Below are 23,194 nucleotides of genomic sequence, written 5' to 3' on the forward strand. Positions count from 1 at the left end.
TTCTTCACAAAAAGAAACTCTAGGACGCAGGGGAAGTGGATGGCCGTATGTATCCTTGTCTCAGAGATTCGTCTATGTAAGTCTCCATAGCTCTCTTCTCCTCTTGAGACAGAGGATACACATGGCTCCGTGGGAGCGCCGCTCCTGCCTGTGAGGTGGTAACTGCGTCGCCCTCGACTTACTGAACACAATAGCCAAATCCTCATACTCGGGGGGAATGTGCAATGCGGGCACCTGGTTTGGACTCTCCACCGAGGTAGCCCCCACGGAAACACCTAAACATTGCCCCACACACTGGGCACACCACTCCATCAGAGCCCTCTCCTGCCACGAAATAGACAGATTATGGATACTCAACCAGGGCATTCCCAGCACCACCGGATACGCAGGAGAGTCGATCAGATATAGCTGGATAATCTCCTCATGACCCCCCTGCGTACACATCCTAAGTGGCGCTGTGACTTCCCTGATCAAGCCCGATCCCAACGGACGGCTATCTAGGGCATGAACGGGGAATGGGACGTCAACAGGAAGAAGGGGAATCCCTAATTCTAAACAAAATTTACTATCAACAAAATTCCCAGCCGCGCCTGAATCTACTAGCGCCTTATGCTGGGAATGAGGTGCAACCTGTGGAAATCGCACAGGTATACAGAAGTGCGCAACAGAGAGCTCTGGGTAAGTGGGGCGCCAACTCACCTGGAAGGACTCCCCAGTGCGGAGCCTGTCGTCTTCTCCCCTAGGAGACCCTCCCCAGCACCTAGCCGCGGTGTGTCCTCCACGGCCACAGTTGGTGCAGGGGACGGCCCCCCTCGTGCTCCGACCCCTCCTCTCTCTAGCTCCAGCACCCCCGAGCTCCATAGGGCTCGGCTCGGAGATGCTGGAGGATGGAATGGACGGACCCCCCTCGGAACGTCCGCGGGTAGCCAGCAGGGTGTCCAGCCTGATGGACATGTCCACTAACTGATCGAAAGTGAGGCTGGTATCCCTGCAGGCCAGCTCCCGACGGACGTCCTCTCGTAGACTACAGCGGTAGTGATCGATGAGGGCTCGCTCATTCCACCCTGCATCCGCCGCTAGAGTTCGGAATTCTAAAGCAAACTCCTGGGTGCTCCTCCTCCCCTGCCGGAGGTAGAACAGACGCTCCCCCGCCGCTTTCCCCTCAGGTGGATGGTCAAACACAGCCCTGAAGCGGCGGGAGAACTCAGAGTAGGTGATAGTGGAGGCGTCTATTCTCCTCCACTCGGCGTTGGCCCATTCCAACGCCTTGCCGGTAAGACAGGAGATGAGGGCGGACACACTCTCGTGTCCCGAGGGCGCCGGGTGTACGGTGGCCAGGTATAGTTCCACCTGCAGAAGGAAGCCCTGACACCCGGCAGCGGTCCCATCATAGGCCCTCGGGAGCGAGAGCCGAATTCCCCTGGGTTCCGGAGCTTGAATGGGCTGACTGGCCGATGGTGATGGCACGGGGGGTGGAGTTGTGGGTGTCCCTCTGGTCTCCCAGCGTTGAAGGGTGTTAATCACGTCCTGGAGGGCGGACCCGCTCCTCCAGAGACTCAGGTGCTGCTCCTGCTGATTCCATCCTTAGGGTGTGTGATTCTGTCAGAGGGTGCTGTAGGTGGGTGTGGTGCAGGAATCAGGCGCAGGACGCAGAAACTTAGTCCAAAAGACTTTAGTGAACAATCACTTAGAACACGAACCAAAAAGCCCGGAGGCGAGAAAATATGCATACAGTCGTAAAACAAAATGCGCACTAACATGTGCGAGAGCCCTCCCAAACAGAGGAGGAAAACAACGAAGCACAGACAACCAACAGTAGCGCAATCACACACAACACATGACAAACACAACGAGAACTTATAGGACAACAAATGAACGCTAAACGATAACAGGTGTACAACATCAAGACAAAACCAAACGAACATCAAAACATGCAACGGTGGCAGCTAGTACTCCGGAGACGACGACCGCCGAAGCCTGCCCGAGCAAGGAAGAGAGGCAGCCTCGGCCGAAACCGTGACAGTAATGCACACGACAAACATAAGAACTCTGATCTCAAAGTGTAAAACATTGGAAGGAGACCCATAGTAGACTTTTGTCATAAGGAGTAGGGATGTCCTAAAATATACAATGTACATAAGATCATTTCACATGTGTATTGAAGAGGATCAGTGACATCATTTTAGAATTTAAATGCGTGCTCATTTGCATGATATTAATTATATCTATGTTCTATCATCATATTTACTCTCAAATCAACAAACTGCTATTTCTTCTTTGTTCAACTTATTTTAAAATAAACCCTATTAGCATTACCTCTGTCATTATTTTACTTTGTTAAAATATCACTGCCTTGTAGGAGGCCACATTCACCGTTTGACAAAATGTAAGCGCGTGAGAACCAATGGAAGAAGATGAAAGTGTTTATTAACATTTTCTCATGGATAAACAAACACATGCCACTCATCACATTTTACAAAAAGTAAGAAACACATTTAGATAAGTGATTAAAAAGCATTATAGTATCATGCTTTGCAGTCTCAATATCAATTCCAAGTTAATGCCATACTTTGAATCGAGTAACAGTGTAGCTGTATAGTCTTGTGCAGATTTTATTTGCTACAGTTTACTAGATATTGTCCCAAACCAACCATTTGGGAAACGCTGGATGAAAGGAAACAAAGGTAGGCCTCCCCCTCCCCCTGCCTGCTCCCCCTGTCCCCAGGATAAAAGCATCCCATAAATGGCATATATTATTGTATTGTTATATATAATTATATCACTTATTTAAATATACAGGTCCAGATATACAAGGTTTTCTTGAAACTGTAGCTAGGCTAGGGGTCAATACCATTTCAATTCAGGAAATAAAGTGAAATTCCATCTTTTCTCACTGCTTTTCAATAAGGAACAATTGGAATTGGAATCTTCCTCAATTGAAATGGAATTGACCTCAACCCTGAGTGCAACTTTTCAAAATGTCCATTGCTCCACCATATTATGAGTTTAAGGAAATGAACTTTGACCTAAAGGATGATCCTCTTCAGATCACAGGACGCTGCTGAGGGGAGAACGGCTCATAATAATGGGTTTGTTGTGTTCAGGTCTTCTTGGTTCTGGGTTTGTTGTGTTCAGGTCTTCTTGGTTCTGGGTTTGTTGTTCTCAGGTCTTCTTGGTTCTGGGTTGTGGTGTTCAGGTCTACATTGATTGTTCTGAAGCTTTTATTCTCAGAACCCCAAATATGGGAGGACAAATGTTTAATTCTCTACGGTCCGTCAAGCTGTACAGCAGCCTAAAGATTGACCACCAGGTTCAATGATAGCTCCTATCCCCAAGCTGTGAGGCTAAACAGCAAGTGACTCACACACACACACACACACACACACACACTCACACATCTTCAATGCTCTTACTGAGGGAAGGAGGTTGTTGGCCAAGATATCGCGATACATGGCCCCATCCATCTTCCCCTCAATACGGTTTCCACCTCCATGCTTCACGGTTGGGATGGTGTTCTTGGGGTTGTACTCATCCTTCTTCTTCCTCCAAACAAAGCGAGTGGAGTTTAGACCAAAAAGCTATATTTTTGTCTCATCAGACCACATGACCTTCTCCCATTCATCCTCTGGATCATCCAGATGGTCATTGGCAAACTTCAGACGGGCCTGGACATGCGCTGGCTTGAGCAGGGAGACCTTGCGTGTGCTGCAGGATTTTAATCCATGATGGCGTAGTGTGTTACTAATAGTTTTCTTTGAGACTGTGGTCCCAGCTCTCTTCAGGTCATTGACCAGGTCCTGCAGTGTAGTTCTGGGCTGATCCCTCACCTTCCTTATGATCATTGATGCCCCACGAGGTGAGATCTTGCATGGAGCCCCAGACCGAGGGTGTTTGACCGTCATCTTGAACTTCTTCCATTTTCTAATAATTGCGCCAACAGTTGTTGCCTTCTCACCAAGCTGCTTGCCTATTGTCCTGTATCCCATCCCAGCCTTGTGCAGGTCTACAATTTTATCCCTGATGTCCTTACACAGCTCTCTGGTCTTGGTCATTGTGGAGATGTTGGAGTCTGTTTGATTGAGTGTGTGGACAGGTGTCTTTTATACAGGTAATGAGTGCAAACAGGTGCAGTTAATACAGGTAATGAGTGGAGAACAGGAGGGCTTCTTAAAGAAAAACTAACAGGCCTGTGAGAGCCGGAATTCTTACTGGTTGGTAGGTGATCAAATACTTATGTCATGTTATTATTATGCAATAAAATGCAAATTAATTACTTAAACATCAAACAATGTGATTTTCTGGATTTTTGTTTTAGATTCCGTCTCTCACAGTTGAAGTGTACCTATGATAAAAATTACAGACTTCTACATGCTTTGTAAGTAGGAAAACCTGCAAAATCGGCAGTGTATCAAATACTTGTTCTCCCCACTGTATATATATTTTTTAAATATATTATCCTTCTTTATTGTTTTCCCCTAACCCTGCCACCCCTCCCCTAATTGGAGTAAACTAATGGACAACAATACTTAGATCAACACTCCTACACTGAGACACTTAATGAATAAAGGCCCTGATGTAACAACCAAAACACAGGTCAAAACATAACAAAAAGTAAAGGATACTGTAAGTCTTACCCTCAAATATATGATATATGACTAAAAACATATAACAAAATCAATATTTCAAGATATCGTCAAGCTTACTGACAGAGTGAAGTGAAGGAGAGAGGTCTTGTACAGTGAGTCAACTTACTGTCAGTTAGTGTGAATTATGTGGTTGATACATGCATGATGACCAGACCAGCACATCAGAAAAGGGATGTTACTGTATTTCAATAGAAATTACGCAACAGTCTGCATATCTATTTGCCTTTCTTCATTTGAGGAGTGGGCCTACATCTTTAAAATAAGCTAAATGTGTCACATTTCAAATGTGATATTTTGACTACACAGATAACTATTTAAACAATGTGTTGACTATAGAGGGCTTGGTGCAGTTGCTAGGTGATTTGTGACGCAACTGCATGCCCTCTATACTATTTAGAACGTTAACAATTTCTTAGAATGTGTTGCCTTGCCCTTCTGAGTTCTGTATATACAGGTCAAAGTTCCATGATGTCATTCAATTAGAACCCATTCCATTTAAACACTCATGACCATCACTCCTCATCAGCTGCATCAAAGTGCTACTGAAGGTTCCAGTGTTCTAGACTAGAGCTCCCCCTACTGCATCTCAACATTACTGCAGCCTCCTAATAATAATGTCCTCTATAATGTTGGGCTAATAACAACATAACAAACTGGAAATGAATCAGGTAGAATGGTGAAACACAACACTGGCTACTACTTAATAAAGTCACATTGAAGCACACAAACACTGATGTTTGGGAGGTGAGGGCCCTGGCAGAGTGGTGCCAGGAAAATAACCTCTCCCTCAACGTCAACAAAACCAAGGAGCTGATCGTGGACTTCAGGAGACAACAGAGAGAGCACGCCCCTATTCACATCGATGGGACAGCAGTTGAGAAGGTGAAAAGCTTAAAGTTCCTCAGCGTACACATCACTGACAATCTGAAATGGTCCACCCACACAGACAGTGTGGTGAAGAAGGCGCAACAGCGCCTCTTCAACCTCAGGAGGCTGAAGAAAGTCGGCTTGGCCCCTAAGACCCTCACAAACTTTTACAGATGTACAATTGAGAGCATCCTGTTGGGCTGATTCACCGCCTGGTACAGCAACTGCACCACCCGCAACCAGGGGCACACTGCCTGCCCTCCAGGACACCTACAGCACCCGATGTCACATGAAGGCCAAAAAGATAATCAAGGACAGCAACCACCCGAGCCATGGCCTGTTCATCCCACTATCATCTAGAAGGCGAGGTTAGTACAGGTGTATCAAAGCTTGGACCGAGAGACTGAAAAACAGCTTCTATCTCAAGGCCATCAGACTGTTAAATAGCCATCAATAGCCTCCTACCACCCGGCTACTCAACCCTGCACCTTAGAGGCTGCTGCCCTATGTACATAGACTTGGAATCACTGGCCACTTTAATAATGGAACACTGGTCACTTTAATAATGTTTACATACTGCTTTACTAATTTCATTTGTATACACTGTATTCTACAGTATTTTAGTCAATGCCACTCAGACATTACTCATCCTAATATTTATATTCCTTTACTTTTAGATTTGTGTGTGTTGTTGTGAATTATTAGATACTACTGCACTGTTGTGGCTAGGAACACTAGCATTTCGCTACACCCTCAATAACATCTGCTAAATATGTGTATGTGACCAATACAATTGTATTTGATTTGTTAATACTACTCTTAAACACAACCCACCATCACTGTATCTCATGTTAATACTACTCCTAAACACAACCCACCATCACTGTGTCTCATGTTAATACTACTCCTAAACACAACCCACCATCACTGTGTCTCATGTTAATACTACTCCTAACCACAACCCACCATCACTGTGTCTCATGTTAATACTACTCATAAACACAACCCACCGTCACTGTGTCTCATGTTAATACTACTCCTAAACACAACCCACCATCACTGTGTCTCATGTTAATACTACTCCTAAACACAACCCACCATCACTGTGTCTCATGTTAATACTACTCCTAACCACAACCCACCATCACTGTGTCTCATGTTAATACTACTCCTAAACACAACCCACCATCACTGTGTCTCATGTTAATACTACTCCTAAACACAACCACCATCACTGTGTCTCATGCTAATACTACTCCTAACCACAACCCACCATCACTGTGTTTCAGGTTAATACTACTCCTAAACACAACCCACCATCACTGTGTCTCATGTTAATACTACTCCTAACCACAACCCACCATCACTGTATCTCATGTTAATATTACTCCTAACCACAACCCACCATCACTGTATCTCATGTTAATACTACTCCTAAACACAACCCACCATCACTGTGTTTCAGGTTAATACTACTCCTAAACACAACCCACCATCACTGTATCTCATGTTAATACTACTCCTAACCACAACCCACCATCACTGTGTTTCAGGTTAATTCTGCCCCTAAAGTTCTTACGAAGCTGTTAAACATGTACAGTATATATTTCACAATCAAATGTTCAATAAAAAGTCACTACTATAATCTACTGCTCCCAGAGCACTCAAAATAACATGCAAAAGTCTCCACTACAATCTAATACTCTCAGAGCCCTCACAATAACATGTAAAAGTCTTCACTATAAGCCACTGCTCTCAGAGCCCTCACAATAACATGTAAAAGTCTTCACTATAAGCCACTGCTCTCAGAGCCCTCACAATAACATGTAAAAGTCTTCACTACAAGCCACTGCTCTCAGAGCCCTCACAATAACATGCAAAAGTCTCCACTATAATCTACTACTCTCAGAGCCCTCACAATAAAATGCAAAAGTCTTATACATGAAACCACATGTACAGTATTTCTCCCAATCAGATTCATATGCAACAATACATCTACAGAGTGTACTGTACATAACAGAAAAACAAAACAACATAATTTCCAATAGCATCACCATGCCCATAACAGAGGAATATGGTTTATGGCTACAGACAAATAATAACATATACTGTACATATTTTAAGATATTGTCAAGCATACTTACAGAGTGAAGGGGAGAGAGGTCTTGTGATGAACTTTCTGGCAGTCTAAGGAAACAGACACTGACTGTGAAGATTTAGGTCTGTGGTTGACACAACTTTGAAGTAGTGAGAGACCATAGAGTTGGATAAAAGACACACTAGCTACAAAGACTGTTTAAGCATTGACATGACATTTTAGTCATTTAGCAGACGCTCTTATCCAGAGCGACTTACATGAGCAATTAGGGTTAAGTGCCTTGCTCAAGGGCACAGACAGATTTTTCACCTAGTCGGCTCGGGGATTAGAACCAGCGACCTTTCGGTTACTGGCACAACGCTCTTAACCACTAAGCTACCATTGCATGCATCCTTTCAGTTTGTTTATCGACTGTCATTAAACTCATGGAGGTTGAACAAGAAGAAATTGACAACTTTCAAATGGAGATAGCCCTCAATTGCGCTGCCGATGCTGTCACAGAAGCCCTCATGAAAAGATGCAAAGCTGTGCCCTCTATCCAACTCTATGTCAGGGACCAAGACGCTGATTCAGAGATGGCTTGCTTCGTCATTCACAGAGGCTGTTTTCAAGAGCATCAAAACTGTGACGTGTCATGGGTAAATTCTGACTGACTGACTGATCTACAAATCACCTTGCATGACAAATAACTACCTCATATTATTTGTAGATCAGTCAGTCTCGACTTTAAAGTCGGCTGCAATGTCGAACGCGGCCACATTTACATGCTTGACAACCAATGATGTCATACGATATTATAATAACTGTCTACAGTACTGTGGAAAGATGTTTAACTTCTGTTTCTTTTTTGTTTCATTTTAAGGTAACAGACGATATAGAATGACAGGATAACCTGCAATATTTAAAAGAACAAAGATTTTGTATGAATTGTCTTAAACTTTGAGCTTATTTACAACATGATGCATACATTACACTGAATCACACTTTATCTAAAATAGGTAATAATGCATAATTTTACAATAAAACAAGCGTGATTATGGTATTAATATTCCTTCTCATAAATGTCATTGCTCAATAATGTCTGACAGCAATACAAAGTAAATCATTTTAACACATCAAGATAAACTTGGTCCAAGATTGTACACATTAAAAAGCTGTTATCAATGTTATCAATATCAGTCACTGAGAGAAGTACATTAGGTAATTTAAAAATCTGGAAACGTCAAAACCCCATAGAAAAAGAGCAGAAGCATAATCTATCCTATTTATCATCAACATACATAATTATCATTACAAGGAAAGAGAATTCAACTCCACATTTACTAAAAAATTAAAGCTATGGAAAACATTCTGGATCTGATAGCAATATGATAGCAGGAGAATAGAGTTGTGAGGCCTAGTTTTGGAACTCACTGTACCTTATTTACTTATGTGAATAAGGTACAGTGAGGGAAAAAAGTATTTGATCCCCTGCTGATTTTGTACGTTTGCCCACTGACAAAGAAAAGATCAGTCTATAATTTTAATGGTAGGTTTATATGAACAGTGAGAGACAGAATAACAACAAAAAAATCCAGAAAATCGCATGTCAAAAATGTTATAAATTGATTTGGATTTTAATGAGGGAAATAAGTATTTGACCCCTCTGCAAAACATGACTTAGTACTTGGTGGCAAAACCCTTGTTGGCAATCACAGATGTCAGACATTTCTTGTAGTTGGCCACCAGGTTTGCACACATCTCAGGAGGGATTTTGTCCCACTCCTCTTTGCAGATCTTCTCCAAGTTATTAAGGTTTCGAGGCTGACGTTTGGCAACTCGAACCTTCAGCTCCCTCCACAGATTTTCTATGGGATTAAGTTCTGGAGACTAGCTAGGCCACTCGAGGACCTTAATGTGCTTCTTCTTGAGCCACTCCTTTGTTGCCTTGGCCGTGTGTTTAGGGTCATTGTCATGCTGGAATACCCATCCACGACCCATTTTCAATGCCCTGGCTGAGGGAAGGAGGTTCTCACCCAAGATTTGACGGTACATGGCCCCGTCCATCATCCCTTTGATGCGGTGAAGTTGTCCTGTCCCCTTAGCAGAAAAACACCCCCAAAGCATAATGTTTCCACCTCCATGTTTGACAGTGGGGATGGTGTTATTGTGGTCATAGGCAGCATTCCTCCTCCTCCAAACACGGCGAGTTGAGTTGATGCCAAAGAGCTCCATTTTGGTCTCATCTGACCACAACACTTTCACCCAGTTCTCCTCTGAATCATTCAGATGTTCATTGGCAAACTTCAGACGGGCATGTATATGTGCTTTCTTGAGCAGGGGGACCTTGCGGGCGCTGCAGGATTTCAGTCCTTCACGGCGTAGTGTGTTACCAATTGTTTTCTTGGTGACTATGGTCCCAGCTGCCTTGAGATCATTGACAAGATCCTCCCGTGTAGTTCTGGGCTGATTCCTCACCGTTCTCATGATCATTGCAACTCCACGTGGTGAGATCTTGCATGGAGCCGCAGGCCGAGGGAGATTGACAGTTCTTTTGTGTTTCTTCCATTTGCGAATAATCGCACCAACTGTTGTCACCTTCTCACCAAGCTGCTTGGCGATGGTCTTGTAGCCCATTCCAGCCTTGTATAGGTCTACAATCTTGTCCCTGACATCCTTGGAGAGCTCTTTGGTCTTGGCCATGGTGGAGAGTTTGGAATCTGATTGATTGATTGCTTCTGTGGACTGGTGTATTTTATACAGGTAACAAGTTGAGATTAGGAGCACTCCCTTTAAGAGTGTGCTCCTAATCTCAGCTCGTTACCTGTATAAAAGACACCTGGGAGCCAGAAATCTTTCTGATTGAGAGGGGGTCAAATACTTATTTCCCTCATTAAAATGCAAATCAATTTATAACATTATTGACATGCGTTTTTCTGGATTTTTTTATTTTTATTCTGTCTCTCACTGTTCAAATAAACCTACCATTCAAATGATAGACTGATAATTTCTTTGTCAGTGGGCAAACATACAAAATCAGCAGGGGATCAAATACTTTTTTCCCTCACTGTATTTCTGTTTTTGTTTTTAATACATTTGCAAAAATGACTGAAAACCTGTTTTCGCTTTGTCAATATGGGGTATTGTGTGTAGATTGATGAGGATTTTTTTTTATTTAATACATTTTAGAGTAAGGCTGTAACGTAACAAAAATGGGGAAAAAGTCAAGGGGTCTGAATACTTTCCGAATGCGCTGTACACTACAAGGTTTTTGTGAAACTTGTTGTGTTCAGGTCTTCTTGGTTCTGGGTTTATTGTGTTCAGGTCATCTTGGTTCTGGGTTTGTTGTGTTCAGCTCTTCCTGGTTCTGGGTTGTTGTGTTCAAGTCTTCTTGGTTCTGGGTTGTTGTGTTCAGGACTTCTTGGTTCTGGGTTTGTTGTGTTCAGGTCTTCTTGGTTCTGGATTGTTGGGTTCAGGTCTTCTTGGTTCTGGGTTGTTGTGTTCAGGTCTTGTTGGTACTGGGTTTGTTGTGTTCAGGTCTTCTTGGTTCTGGATTGTTGTGTTCAGGTCTTCTTGGTTCTGGGTTGTTGTGTTCAGGTCTTCTTGGTTCTGGGTTTGTTGTGTTCAGGTCTTCTTGGTTCTGGGTTTGTTGTGTTCAGGTCTTCTTGGTTCTGGGTTAGTTGACTGTACTGTAGAGAACAGAGGGGTCCTCCTCAGCTGCTTGTGCTGCTGCGGGTCTGAAGAGAGAGAAACTGAAATAAAACAACATCCACATCCTAAATGGCGGCACCTTATACCTTTTATAGTGCACTACCTTTGACCATGGCCTATGGGCTCAGGATAAAGTAGTGTACTAAATAAGGAATAGGGTGCAATTTGGAACACAGCCAGAACAGTTCCTCAAAACCATCACTCCCTCATTATAGACCAGTGGAGGCTGCTGAGGGCAGGACAGCTCATAATAATGGGTGGAACAGAGCAAATGGAATGGCATCAAACACATAGAAACCATGTGTTTGATGTATTTGCTACCATTCCACTAATTCCACACCAGCCATTACCACGAGCCTGTCCTCCCCAATTAAGGTGTCACCAACCTCCTGTGTTATAGTAATTGTCTTGAGATGTCCATATTTGGGTTCGTAGTTTAAGGAAATGACATCACTAGTGGTCACTATGGGTCAACTGTTTTGCTTATTGATGACATCTCCTACAATAAGCAGCAGCAAATTAATGACCTTAATGGCAGAATATGCTCACCAGGTGGCAGCAGTGGGGCGGTTACATTTCACAGCAGTTTATTGCACATGCTCGTCCTGTTTCTGGTGTTGAGGCATGAATGACCTTAATGCACAATATGCATCACTCATGACATCATCATTGTCTACTCCTCCAATGAGCACATGGCTGTATCTACATATGAGGAGACCGAGGTTCGGACCTCGTTAATGTTTTCTAATTTGAAAATAATAATAATAGCCTAATACAAATACTGTACACAGTAAAGAAAATGAATTACGGATCAACATCTAAATATTGCTTCCAGCATTGGTCAAAGCAATCTTGATCTGAACAATCGCGCCTTCCTTTTTGTGAATGAGTGGAATCATGAACAGTGGTTTGTTCGTTATGTTCTCCTGCGTCCCCCGGATCTGCCTCCCTGATTGGCCTTTTTAGCAGCACATTCACCACTCTCTCAAACGGCTAATTCCCCTTCTCTCGGCACAGGCGGAGGGCAACGGGAAACGAACTACGCCAGCTCGCAGGCGGCTCTTCTAACAGTGTTTGCGAGATGCCGGACAAAAGGTAATTTTTTTAACTGTCCCCCGCCGACTCCTGCCTTGTCAGACATCCCCCAAGCAAAAACAATCACTCTCGGAGAATGAGTGCACAGCTGGTAAATAGTCTCTTATAGATACATACTGTATGTCAGTCAGTCAGGTCGGGGGGAATAGCTGCCGGCAGAGACTTCTATTGCAGTAACGTTGAAGGGCTCTAGTTAGTATTACTTAGCCAGCTAGAAGGATGAAGTAAGAAGCTAACGTTAAATGGAGCCTACCTCAGCAGGAGCAAACCATACACTACTAAGTCCTTCAGAGAGAGTAGGCTACTGAGACAGACAGTGATGTGGTGCTCAGTGGAGAGGCTGAGGCAGGTTACAATGCATGCAGGTGGAAGTAGAGGAGACAGAGAGAGAGAGGAAGCAAGCAGAGAGAGAGGTTTTTACAGTGGTTCCCAAACTTGGGGTCGATAAAATCTGTTTCAATATGAATATCTCCACATGGCCTATCTTCGCTATAGGCATACATTAAAATGCTATCAACATGCGAACAATACAGTTATAAAAATGTCACACGTTTTTGTTTCGTCGCTGATGCAGTGTGAATCATCTCCCATATTTCCCCTCTTTCAGGGGTATAACATTACAATGGACTGAGGTGAATAAACCTACAGCAGCCAAGGTGATAACGGCTGGGGTCATTTTTGCTTGTTTTTGCTGTTTTCCAAATAGCATTTAAAAGTGTTTTTATTGTATAGAAATGCAGTAAATGAGATTCAACTTTCCAACCCCCTGGACATCCAGATTTGGTTGTAAACAAACGTATCCCTTAATGCTGTGTGTTTCCAATGTTCTAGTATTGGCTCTATGTTGCTGTAATGGCAGAGTATGCTCACTGGGTGGCAGAACTGGGGTGGTTGAATTTCACATCAGCGTATTGGACATCTTCGTCCTGTTTCTGTGGTTGAGGCAGCTGGACGGTGGAGTACAGAGGCACTTCCTGGTTTTTGGAGCGAGAGAAGTGGACGCTGGCGTTGTGAACGTCATCCTGGTCTACGTTGGCTGCTGTCTGTGTTGCAGTAGGGGTCATGGCCATGCCTGAGATGTTGTCATACACTGGATTAGAGTCTCCCTGATGGAGAGAGAGGACAGACAACATGAGGAGTGGAAATGTTCCACAAAGAATACACAGACATCACAGTCATCTTCTGATTCCAACAGACTCACCTGTCTATTGTCTGCTGTGTCTCTTGTGTCAGAGGTGGATTTGGAGGCCTTCTTCCTGTTTTGCACATTAATTAATTAATTAATTAATTAATTAATTAATGAAGTCAACAACAAATCAGAGTGCTAAATCTAAATAATAAACAACATAAAAATATGTATTTTCATTCACCTGAGCCACATGAAGCCAGAGAGACCGAGGATGAGAACCAGAACAACCACTACGATTCCTACAGCTGTAGTCATAACTGAGGTTTGTTTCCCTATAATATAATATGGATGATGTGAGTACATGGTATGATATAATAAACTAAAAATAAACGTAAATCCAGGACATTAATGCAATAATTGTTAAGGGATCTTATAACCCAATGTATAGTTATAGGTGTAATAATCCAAAGTATAATGATTAAGATTAGATTGAAACATGTCGTTTTGTATTGAAGTATTGAAGATGAAACTTTACCTGCTACAATGATCATCAGAGCTGTAGAGTTACTAGATGCTATTTTATTCCGGGCCTCACAGTAGTATTCTCCACTGTCCTCAGAGCTGATGTTAGTGATATTGTAACTCTGTCCTGATGCTTTTGGTGAAGTTACGTTCTTCTTGTACCAGGTGTATTTCTCCACAGGTGGGTTGGCATCACTGCTGCAGGTCAGAGTCACTGAACTGCCCTCCACTATTTCACCAAAGGGACTGACTGACACTGAGGTGTTCTTTGGTCCATCTGATGTAAAAGACAGTGGATTTAAAAAGAGTACAAATTAGGTCAGCTAAAAATATTATATTTACTTTCCACAATTGTACTTTTCCACACAATGACTTTTAAATTCACCATCTTATTGAAGATGATCAATTCAAGTATCACGTGGAGCTAATATCTGTCACTACAATGTTAACATAGCAAACTAAAGATTTAAACCCCATGTACTTACATGTGACAGTGAGAATCTCTTCAGGAGAGGGGAGATCATCATGGCCTTCCACAGCACAGGAGTATCTGCCTGCATCCTCACTGCTGACTGGGAATAGGCTATAGACAGGAGAGGAGGTGTTGCTGTTTGGTATAGGCTGTCCATTCTTATACCAACTGTAGGCTGTGATGGGGTCCAGTGTACATTTGGTTCTACATGTCAGTGTGACTCTCTCCTCCTCTGACACAGATGTAGGATCCATCTCCAACACAACATCTAGAGTAAAAGGAAACACATCATTATTCTCCTCCTATATATGTCCTCTTATATGATATACTAGATTTGTTTTTTTCTGTCACATACCACTACTGTGTCTGTATGACTGACCTTAATAAGGTCATTACAGTAATAGATGTGAGATGTGTGACAGATTACCTGTGACTGTCAGGGAGACAGGTGAGCCAGCAGACTTTCCTCCGGATGTTATCAATCTGAACCTGTACTCAGCAGAGTCACTCAATCTCAGGTCTGTGATTCTCAGGGTACAGTTACTCTTCTTATCCCCAAGGTACTCTATATGACCCTCATACCCTGGCACTGACCTCAGATCTTCAGGATCCATACCAGACCATTTAGTAAACCAGAAAACTTTTTTGATCTCATGATAACTGGGATATGTGTAAGAGCAGGATATGTCCACTCTTGACCCCTTCAAGGCACAGATCCTCTGATGGTTGTAAGTCACACTCCAACAGTTCTCACCTGAAATACAAAAAGACAATATAACACCTTATGTAAATCTTTAATTACAATACTTACCGGTATACATTGATGGTTTTTATAGAGTAGAAAAACAAACAAGTTTAACAGTTTAAAGTCGTGACAACCATAATTAGTGAATAATTATCTATATTAATTGATTAATTGGTATTAGTCTCACAACCTGAATCAAAATTGTATGACATTTTTATGAAAAGGTCCACACTCACACACTGAAGGAGCGAGGAGACCCTCATGGCCTTTTACAGCACAGGAGTAGCTGTCTGCATCACTAAAGTAATCTGAGTACAGACTGGAAGACTTCTCCTTTACATTCTGTCCATTCTTGTACCAGATGTAGGTGGGGTTGGGGTTGTTAGTCAGAGTACACGTCGTGATACAGGTCAGTGTCCTCTTCCCTGCCTCTGTCACCTTCACCTGCAGGTCTGAATACAGGGTTAATTACAATAACATAATTAAACCAATCAAGTATTATGGATGAAATAAAAAGAAACCAACAGTGAATAGAAATCTATGAGTATGATCATTTGTTCAGTGTAACCTGTGACAGTCAGTGTTGTTCCAGGGAAGCTGTATCCCCATCTTGAGGACTGTGTGTTGAATATGAACTTGTACTCAGCTGAGTCCTCCTCTCTCAGATCTGTGATTCGCAGGGTGGAGCGACCTCTCTCCTTCTCTCCACCATACTCCACACGACCTGCATACCCTGGGTCTGTGGTTATGTCCTCAGGGATCAACTTACCACTCCACCTAGCACTCTGTTTAGGACTAAACCAGAGTGATGATGTGACGGTATCATAACCACTGCCATAAGTACATGATATGTCCACTGTTGACCCCTTCAAGGCACATATTCTCCTCTTAGTGTAATTCACTCTGTTGCAGTCCTGACCCTGGACACCTGCAATATAATGCAACCATATTATACTGTATTTGAAGTTATTTTCATAAAAGCAGAGACCTATCAAATTACACAGTGAGACCAAAAGGACGTAGTACAAACATTCTGTATAAATTCTGTATTAGAGTTCATATTAGATTCCCACTCACACACTGAAGGAGAGTGGAGATCCTCATGGCCTTTTACAGCACAGGAGTAGCCGTCTTCATTGTTACTGGAGACTGGGTCTTTGTACTGGGGGGAGGTGCTCTCATCTAGATGTTGTTCGTTCTTGTACCAGATGTAGGTGGGGTTACCAGTCAGAGTACAGGTGGTGCTACAGGTCAGTGTCTTATCCTGATGTCCACCAGTCACCTTCACCTGAAGACCTGGAGAAAAAACAATATCACTGTAAATCCCTTTATCACTGACATCACACTAATACAAAGACGAAATAAATCCTATGTTATACAGACATAAATACAAACCAAGACAATTCTCCTGAACTAAATGGAATTCAACAGTTTAGCTATATTGAATGTAACTGCACCTGTGACAGACAGAGTGACTCCAGGATAGCCACTATATTTCCCTCCGTTCTGATCTGTTATCAATCTGAAGTTGTACGTAGCTGAGTCACTCTCTCTCAGGTCTGTGATTATCAGGGTATGACCATTCTCTTCATCCTCACGTTACATCACACGACCTTTATAGTCTGGGTCATCAATCAGACTCACAGGATTCCCCTTAGCATCATTTTTAGTGAACCAGAAGGTTGTTGTGACTTTACCAATGGGATATGTATAAGAGCAGGACAGCTCCACTGTTGACCCCTTCAAGGTACAGATACTCTGAGTGGTGTAAGTCACACTCCAGCCATACTGACCCAGTACCACTATAACACAGTCACACAACACAATCGTATCAGAATTAGGACATGGTCTATTGGCTTACACTGACAGTAGAGTTTGTCCACACTTTCTTGCCGTAGTTGCTGAGTTGAGTGTGAATGGAAACCACAGATAAGCATCACTCAGTGAGGTGTGAAAGATAACTATTTACAGTGAAGTGGAGACTCCTTACAGAACACACCAGAATAACATTATGATTCTTAACCTTTTAGAAATGTTTGTAGATTGTTAAACAGAGCAACTAAAAAATAAGAATGAGACCATACCTGCTACAGACCAGAGAAAGACCACCAACACACTTCCTGATGTTCTCAAGGCCATTGTTGCATCTCCCACCCTGCAGTCTTAGAAACATAAACAACAACTCACTCTATAGCTGGTGAATAACTACACCTGATACATTGAAGTATAAACTGTAAATGGGGTACAGGGCCTCATTACTGAAAATGAACCAGGCTCATATTGTGTTGTGTTGTATTGTGCTATATGGTTGTCTATGTGAATACTGTCTGTCTGTTAGTCTATTGCACTGTATGTAATGTGTGTGACGTGTTTCATGTCTGTCTACATCTGTCTATTTAAGTTCACATGGTGTATGATGCAACAAATAATTTCCTAATGGATAAAATAAAGTCATCATCATCATCATCATCAAAATCATCACCATCATCAACATCATCATCGTCATTATAAACAACAACAACAACAACAATCACTTATTGAACAGATCTGTAGTTTTGTAAACACATATTTCTACATTGATTGTTCTGAAGCTGTTTTATTCTCAGAACCCCAAATAAAGGAGGATAAATGTTCAATCCTCTACGGTCCGTCAAGCTGTACAGCAGCCTAAAGACTGACCACCAGGTTCAATGATAGCTCCTATCCCCAAGCTGTGAGGATAAACAGCAAGTGACTGACACACACAAATACGCACTCACAGACACACACAGACACACACACACACACACACACACACACACACAAACACACACACACACAGGGAAGGCCCATAAGGACCATGGAGTCTGTATAAAAGTCTAGAGAGCTGGTTGTTATGGATGTAGAAAAGTTAAAACACATCCTACACAGTATAGATGTCAACCCTACTCCCTATCAGTCTGGTCCTAAAGGGCCCTCAGCTAAATCCACTGTGTCATTCACACAAACACACGGGTCCATACACGCACACACACTGAGTAGAGATTCAAATGTTTGTTTGCGTGTCTTTTTTACCCTGGTTAATCATCTCATCCCTATGTAGATCCACACTCCTACACTGAGACACTTTATGAATACTGTCCCTGATGTAACAACCAAAACACAGATCAAAACATAACAAGAAGTAAAATGATACATTACCCTCAAGTATATGACTTGTGGCTAAAAATAAATAACCCAAAACTATATTTCAAGATATTGTCAATACTTACAGAGTGAAGTGGAGGAGAGAGGTCCTGTACAGAGAGTCAATTTACTGGTAGTGTGGAGACTGCTAGTAAGTTGAAGTTCTGTGGTTGATACATATTAAAAGTAGTCAGAACACAAGTAGCTGATACAGAACTGTCCTTTCCTTACTCTTTAAGACATTAACATGCATGACGACCAGAACAGCATGTCAGAGAAGGGAGGTTACTGTATTAGAGTGGGCCCCACATTTCTAAAATTGACAAAATATGTCCCCATTTCCACTTTTCTTTAATACAGAACCATGTTAACAATATGTTGACTGTTCTATATGGAATGTTTATAATATCTTATAATGTGTTGCGTTGCCCCACTGAGTTCTATATGGAACAGGTCAAAGTTCAATTTACATTTGGTCAGTTCCATGATGTCATTCATTCTATTCTACAAACCCATTCAATTTACACTCCTCATTAGCTTCATCAAAGTGCTACTGACGGTTCTAGTGTTGTAGACTAGAGCTCCCCCTACTGGCATCTCAACATTACTGCAGCCTCCTAATAATAATGTCCTCTATAATGTTGGTCTAATAACAACATAACAAACTGGAAATGAATCAGGTAGAATGGTGAAACACAACACTGGCTACTACTTGATAAAGTCACATTGAAGCACACAAACACTGATGTTTGGGAGGTGAGGGCCCTGGCAGAGTGGTGCCAGGAAAATAACCTCTCCCTCAACGTCAACAAAACCAAGGAGCTGATCGTGGACTTCAGGAGACAACAGAGAGAGCACGCCCCTATTCACATCGATGGGACAGCAGTTGAGAAGGTGAAAAGCTTAAAGTTCCTCAGCGTACACATCACTGACAATCTGAAATGGTCCACCCACACAGACAGTGTGGTGAAGAAGGCGCAACAGCGCCTCTTCAACCTCAGGAGGCTGAAGAAAGTCGGCTTGGCCCCTAAGACCCTCACAAACTTTTACAGATGTACAATTGAGAGCATCCTGTCGGGCTGTTTCACCGCCTGGTACAGCAACTGCACCACCCGCAACCGCAGGGCTCTCCAGAGGGTGGTGAGGTCTGCCCAACGCATCACCAGGGGCACACTGCCTGCCCTCCAGGATACCTACAGCACCAGATGTCACATGAAGGCCAAAAACATCATCCAGGACAGCAACCACCCGAGCCACGGCCTGTTCATCCCGCTTTCATCTAGAAGGCGAGGTTAGTACAGGTGTATCAAAGCTTGGACCGAGAGACTGAAAAACAGCTTCTATCTCAAGGCCATCAGACTGTTAAATAGCCATCACTAGCCGCCTACCACCCGGCTACTCAACCCTGCACCTTAGAGGCTGCTGCCCTATGTACATAGACTTGGAATCACTGGCCACTTCAATAATGGAACACTGGTCACTTTAATAATGTTTACATACTGTTTTACTCATTTCATCTGTATATACTGTATTCTACTGTATTTTAGTCAATGCCACTCAGACCTAATATTTATATTCCTTTACTTTTAGATTTGTGTGTATTGTTGTGAATTATTAGATACTACTGCACTGTTGTAGCTAGGAACACTAGCATTTCACTACACCCTCAATAACATCTGCTAAGTATGTGTATGTGACCAATACAATTTTATTTAGTTTGTTAATACTACTCCTAAACATAACCCACCATCACTGTGTCTCATGTTAATACTACTCCTAAACACAACCCACCATCACTGTGTCAATTGTTAATACTACTCCTAACCACAACCCACCATCACTGTGCCTCATGTTAATACTACTCCTAAACACAACCCACCGTCACTGTGTCTCATGTTAATACTACTCCTAAACACAACCCACCATCACTGTGCCTCATGTTAATACTACTCCTAACCACAACCCACCGTCACTGTGCCTCATGTTAATACTACTCCTAAACACAACCCACCATCACTGTGTCTCATGTTAATACTACTCCTAAACACAACCCACCATCACTGTGTCTCATGTTAATACTACTCCTAACCACAACCTACCGTCACTGTGTCTCATGTTAATACTACTCCTAAACACAACCCACCATCACTGTGTCTCATGTTAATACTACTCCTAAACACAACCCACCATCACTGTGTCTCATGTTAATACTACTCCTAACCACAACCCACTGTCACTGTGCCTCATGTTAATACTACTCCTAAACACAACCCACCGTCACTGTGTCTCATGTTAATACTACTCCTAAACACAACCCACCGTCACTGTGTCTCATGTTAATACTACTCCTAAACACAACCCACCATCACTGTGTCTCATGTTAATACTACTCCTAAACACAACCCACCATCACTGTGCCTCATGTTAATACTACTCCTAACCACAACCCACCGTCACTGTGTCTCATGTTAATACTACTCCTAAACACAACCCACCATCACTGTGTCTCATGTTAATACTACTCCTAAACACAACCCACCATCACTGTGTCTCATGTTAATACTACTCCTAACCACAACCCACCGTCACTGTGTCTTATGTTAATACTACTCCTAAACACAACCCACCGTCACTGTGTCTCATGTTAATACTACTCCTAAACACAACCCACCATCACTGTGCCTCATGTTAATACTACTCCTAACCACAACCCACCGTCACTGTGTCTCATGTTAATACTACTCCTAACCACGACCCACCGTCACTGTGTCTTATGTTAATGCTACTCCTAAACACAACCCACCGTCACTGTGTCTCATGTTAATACTACTCCTAAACACAACCCACCATCACTGTGCCTCATGTTAATACTACTCCTAACCACAACCCACCGTCACTGTGCCTCATGTTAATACTACTCCTAAACACAACCCACCATCACTGTGTCTCATGTTAATACTACTCCTAACCACAACCTACCGTCACTGTGTCTCATGTTAATACTACTCCTAAACACAACCCACCATCACTGTGTCTCATGTTAATACTACTCCTAAACACAACCCACCATCACTGTGTCTCATGTTAATACTACTCCTAACCACAACCCACTGTCACTGTGCCTCATGTTAATACTACTCCTAAACACAACCCACCGTCACTGTGTCTCATGTTAATACTACTCCTAAACACAACCCACCGTCACTGTGTCTCATGTTAATACTACTCCTAAACACAACCCACCATCACTGTGTCTCATGTTAATACTACTCCTAAACACAACCCACCATCACTGTGCCTCATGTTAATACTACTCCTAACCACAACCCACCGTCACTGTGTCTCATGTTAATACTACTCCTAAACACAACCCACCATCACTGTGTCTCATGTTAATACTACTCCTAAACACAACCCACCATCACTGTGTCTCATGTTAATACTACTCCTAACCACAACCCACCGTCACTGTGTCTTATGTTAATACTACTCCTAAACACAACCCACCATCACTGTGTCTCATGTTAATACTACTCCTAACCACAATCTACTGTCACTGTTTCTCATGTTAATACTACTCCTAAACACAACCCACCATCACTGTGCCTCATGTTAATACTACTCCTAAACACAACCCACCATCACTGTTTCTCATGTTAATACTACTCCTAAACACAACCCACCATCACTGTGTCTCATGTTAATACTACTCCTAAACACAACCCACCATCACTGTGTCTCATGTTAATACTACTCCTAAACACAACCCACCATCACTGTGTCTCATGTTAATACTACTCCTAAACACAACCCACCATCACTGTCTCATGTTAATACTACTCCTAAACCCAACTCTGTCTCAGGGTTAATATTACTCCCAAAGCTCTTACGAAGCATCCATCCAATCACTATTACTCTCACTCTCACTCTTACTTTAGGCCATTTTCTAAAAAGTCTCCACAACAATCTATTGATCTCAGAGGCCTTAAAAAAGCATGCAAAAGTATTATATGTGAAACCACATGTACAATACTGTATCAGATTAATATGCAAAAGTACATCTACAGAGTATACTGGACATAACAGAAAAACAAAATATACATTCCAATAGCATCGCCATGCCCATAACAGGATACAGGAGTTCATAGTTACAAACAAATTATAAAATATACATATTTTAAGATAGTGTCAAGCGTACTTACAGTATTGAAGGGGAGACGTGTTGTAAGTTAACTTACTCTCAGTCTGAGTAAATAGACACTGAGTGGGAAGTTTGAGGTCTGTGGTTGACACAATTTAGAAGCAGTCAGTCACCATAGAGTTTAATAGAGGGCGCACATGCTTCCAAACCTGTTTTAGCATGGCTAAAGCCATTAAAGACACCCTTTCAATTGGTTTACCGACTGTCATTAAACTCATGGAAGTAGAAGAAGAAGATATTAACTACTTTAAAATAGAGATAGCCCTCAATGCCGCTTCCCATTCTGTAACAGAAGCCATTATGACAAAGATGCAAAGATGTGCCCTCTATCCGATTCTATGTCAGGGACCAAGAAGCTGATGCAGAGAGGGCTTCCTTCCTCAGTCACACAGACAGTGTTCAAGAGCATCAAAACTGTGATGTATCATGGGTAAATTGTGACTGACTGATTAATAAATAATATTGAGTAGTTATTTATCATGCAAGGTGATTTGTAGATCTTGACTCGCCTATAAAGTCAGTTGCAATGTTGAACACTCCCACATTTCATGGGACCGATATTCA

General features: G+C 42.5%; 1 protein-coding gene and 1 long non-coding RNA gene across 2 annotated transcripts in view; both read right to left on the bottom strand.

Moving 5' to 3' along the window:
* LOC123481422 overlaps positions 1-7,718 on the bottom strand; it is a 34,814-nt gene extending 27,096 nt beyond the window's left edge. The window contains exon 1 of the long non-coding RNA XR_006657094.1: positions 7,658-7,718. This is a non-coding gene — a long non-coding RNA (uncharacterized LOC123481422). The remainder of the gene's footprint in view (positions 1-7,657) is intronic.
* Positions 7,719-11,195: 3,477 nt separating this feature from the next.
* On the bottom strand, positions 11,196-22,829 carry LOC121532603 (B-cell receptor CD22-like). The gene is made up of 13 exons (XM_045205259.1): positions 22,632-22,829; positions 18,516-18,593; positions 17,349-17,426; positions 16,342-16,560; positions 15,833-16,192; positions 15,501-15,716; positions 14,947-15,273; positions 14,533-14,787; positions 14,061-14,324; positions 13,767-13,857; positions 13,598-13,652; positions 13,267-13,502; positions 11,196-11,327 (listed from the first exon to the last, which is right to left on the bottom strand). The coding sequence occupies exons 3-13, from the start codon at positions 17,401-17,403 to the stop codon at positions 11,267-11,269; spliced, it is 2,139 nt and encodes a 712-aa protein (XP_045061194.1). The 5' UTR covers positions 17,404-17,426; positions 18,516-18,593; positions 22,632-22,829; the 3' UTR covers positions 11,196-11,266.
* Between the last annotated feature and the right edge of the window lie 365 nt (positions 22,830-23,194).

The sequence above is a fragment of the Coregonus clupeaformis genome, chromosome 20, assembly GCF_020615455.1.
Source record: "Coregonus clupeaformis isolate EN_2021a chromosome 20, ASM2061545v1, whole genome shotgun sequence".
In the NCBI taxonomy this organism is placed as follows: Eukaryota; Metazoa; Chordata; class Actinopteri; order Salmoniformes; family Salmonidae; genus Coregonus; species Coregonus clupeaformis.